Here is a 3,186-nt window from a genome sequence, read left to right on the forward strand (position 1 = left end):
CACCCCTTCTATCCTCCCCTCTACCCTCCCCTCCACGCCATCCCCACCATAGCCCAAGGTAGCATGAAGAGATCACTTTATTATCCCAATTGTCCCTTGAGACCAAATCCTTCAAAATCAATCAAGCAGAGTTTATTTTCAAGAATAATTACAAGGTTTCTATTCTACCCCCGTACTCCTGGTAGACTATCCATCTATTTTCCTTTAATAAATACGAGAAATATATTCATAAATCCCTAGATCCATCCTTCCCTTGGGACATATATAGACTCTCTTATACACTGTATACACAGTTTAGGTTCAGGTGCAAACAGACATACAGACATATATATATACACAGACATACAGACATACGGACATAACATAGAGATAAACAGACAGAAAGACATGTATACACACTTAAAAACACAGATAAAGGAACTGAGTTTTTGCAACAAGCTGAAATATTTACACATATATCGTTGCAACCTAATGGTTTAAACCTTTGATATTTCAAACTTGGACTAATTGATTAAACAGAAATCATGTTTGAAATATTACGACAACGGGTTGAAAAATATAAGAATTAAAAATTTAGAGTTTCTGACAAGAACTCATTTTCTTTATCTATTAGGCATAACGGCATACAATTTTATCTGTTGGTCTGTTGCCTAAAATTGCCTTCAAGTGATTGACTTGATGATTTAGCACGGAAAGAAACAATTTTCAAGTTGCAGGAAATTAAGACTTTAGGAAAAAAAAGTCTGTATAGATTCTATGTAGTCAACTATCAAGTGTCATTCTTTGTGGGTAACCCTTTACATTGTTAGTAATAAAAACCAGATAAATCAGATAAAAAGAACATATCCTCAGATAAAAACATTCCATATACAGATAGATTTACAATATTTAGCTTGGAAACATACAAACAGGGTCAGACAAACAAATCAACAGTAAACACCTGCAATATTTAGAAAACTGTCCTGCCTGCTTCAGACAGAACAATATTGTATAAATAAATCTAATTCAGTTGGAGAACCAGGAGAATAGAAGACAACTTGGGGGACCAGGAGAACAGGGGACAACAGGGGGGACCAGGAGAATAGGAGACAACTTGGGGGACCAGGAGAATAGGAGNCACTGTATACACAGTTTAGGTTCAGGTGCAAACAGACATACAGACATATATATACACAGACATACAGACATACGGACATAACATAGAGATAAACAGACAGAATAGGAGACAACTTGGGGGACCAGGAGAATAGGAAACAACTTGGGGGACTAGGAGATTAGGAGACAACTTGGGGGACCAGGAGAATAGGAGACAACTTGGAGATCCAGGAGAATAGGAGACAACTTGGGGGACCAGGAGAAAAGGAGACAACTTGGGGGACCAGGAGAATAGGAGACAACTTGGGGGACCAGGAGAATAGGAGACAAATTAGAGAACTAGGAGAGTAGGAGACAACTTGGGGACCAGGAGAATAGGAGACAATTTGGGGGACCAGGAGAATAGGAGACAACTTGGGGGATCAGGAGAATAGGAAACAACTTGGGGGACCAGGAGAATAGGAGACAAATTGGGGGACCAGGAGAATAGAAAACAACTTTGGGGACCAAGAGAATAGGAGAAAACTTGGAGGATCAGTAGAATAGGAGAAAACTTGTGGAACCCGAAGAACAGGAAACAACATAGGGGAACCAGGAGAACAGGAAAAAACTTGGGGGGACCATGATAGCAGGAAGAAGCCTAGAGAACCAGGAGAACAGGAAGATACCGAGAGAGCCAGGAGAAAAGCAGACAACTTGGGGAACCAGGAGAACAGGAAGAAACCTAAGAAACCAAGAGAGAAGAAGATAACCAGGAGAATCAAGAGAGCTGGAGGCAACAAGGAAAACCAGAAGAACTACTGGCAACCTAGAAACAACGATATTTTGAGGCAACGCCAAAGAACCTGGAATATCGGAGGCAAACAAAAGCATAACGGAAAACCCGGAGAAGTAGGATAGAAAAATACCAAGAACTATTGAACCATAGAACAAGAAATTATGAGTACTTTTAAAAGACAAAAGAAGACGAACTAGTAATTAAAAACGACCCATTTGATAACGAGGAATCAATAATTTAGAAATATANCTAATCCTGGATCTAGCTGGATGTATATCTAGAGTATGGTTTAGACAGATCTTGTATCGATATTTAGTTGACCCGGGGGAGCATGTTCACCTACATAACATAAATCCTCATCAAGGGTCAATTTTATTACCCCCACGCCGGCCTTAACTGCGCAAACTAAGGGTTTTTGATTCCCCTTCAATTTTATATTCCCAACTGTTAAAGGGGCGTGGTAATTCTTCTGGAGTGACAGTTTTGTGATTTGTGGCTTTAAAAAGTCAAAAAGAAAATAATTTAGAATTTCAAGAAAACGGTTTTTGTGGAAAAGCGAAATAAAGTTTGTAAGTTTGTAATGAAAAAAAAAATCAGAAATATTTGAATTAGAAATGAAAGGTGGAAAATGAGAAAGAAGTATGAAAAGTGAAAGGAGTGAATAAAAAATTATTTTTATATGTTTATCTACATATCTTGTTAGCTGTTAATCTGTATGTATATCTACGTATATTCATCTGTTTATATTTTTATCTGTATACCTACCAATCTTGTTATCTGCCTATCTGATTATCTACCTATCTGTATCAATGTATCCTAGGCTACTGCTTCTGTTGCTACATTTAAAGTTTTAAAGAATTTTAGCACTAGAATTCTCCTGGGACTCCAACCCTAATATTAACATAATATCTTCCTAAACTTTTAACGATATAGTTGGATCTAGTCCTAACCTGATTACAGGATACTTCTCAACCTGGATATACTGGTCGGAACCTGATTACAGGATACTTCTCAACCTGGATATACTGGTCGGAACCTGATTACAGGATACTTCTCAACCTGGATATGCTGGTCGGAACCTGATTACAGCATACTTCTCAACCTGGATATACTGGTCGGAACCTGATTATAGAATACTTCTCAACCTGGATATACTGGTAGGAGCCTGATTACAGGATTCTTAACTAGGATATACTGGTCGGAACCTGATTACAGGATTCTCAACCAGGATATACTGGTCGGAACCTGATTACAGGAAACTCAACCAGGATATGCTGGTTGGAACCTGATTACAGGAAACTCAACCAGGATAT

General features: G+C 38.4%; 1 protein-coding gene across 1 annotated transcript in view; it reads left to right on the forward strand.

The window, feature by feature from the left end:
• LOC111702419 (sialidase-like) overlaps window positions 1-2,956 on the forward strand; it is a 4,263-nt gene extending 1,307 nt beyond the window's left edge. The window contains exons 2-3 of the mRNA XM_023474094.1: window positions 1,691-1,986; window positions 2,834-2,956. Of these exons, the coding sequence (XP_023329862.1) occupies window positions 1,691-1,986; window positions 2,834-2,956 (419 nt within the window). The remainder of the gene's footprint in view (window positions 1-1,690; window positions 1,987-2,833) is intronic.
• Window positions 2,957-3,186: the final 230 nt, after the last annotated feature.

This window comes from Eurytemora carolleeae, unplaced genomic scaffold (genome assembly GCF_000591075.1).
Source record: "Eurytemora carolleeae unplaced genomic scaffold, Eaff_2.0 scaffold488, whole genome shotgun sequence".
Taxonomy (NCBI): Eukaryota; Metazoa; Arthropoda; class Copepoda; order Calanoida; family Temoridae; genus Eurytemora; species Eurytemora carolleeae.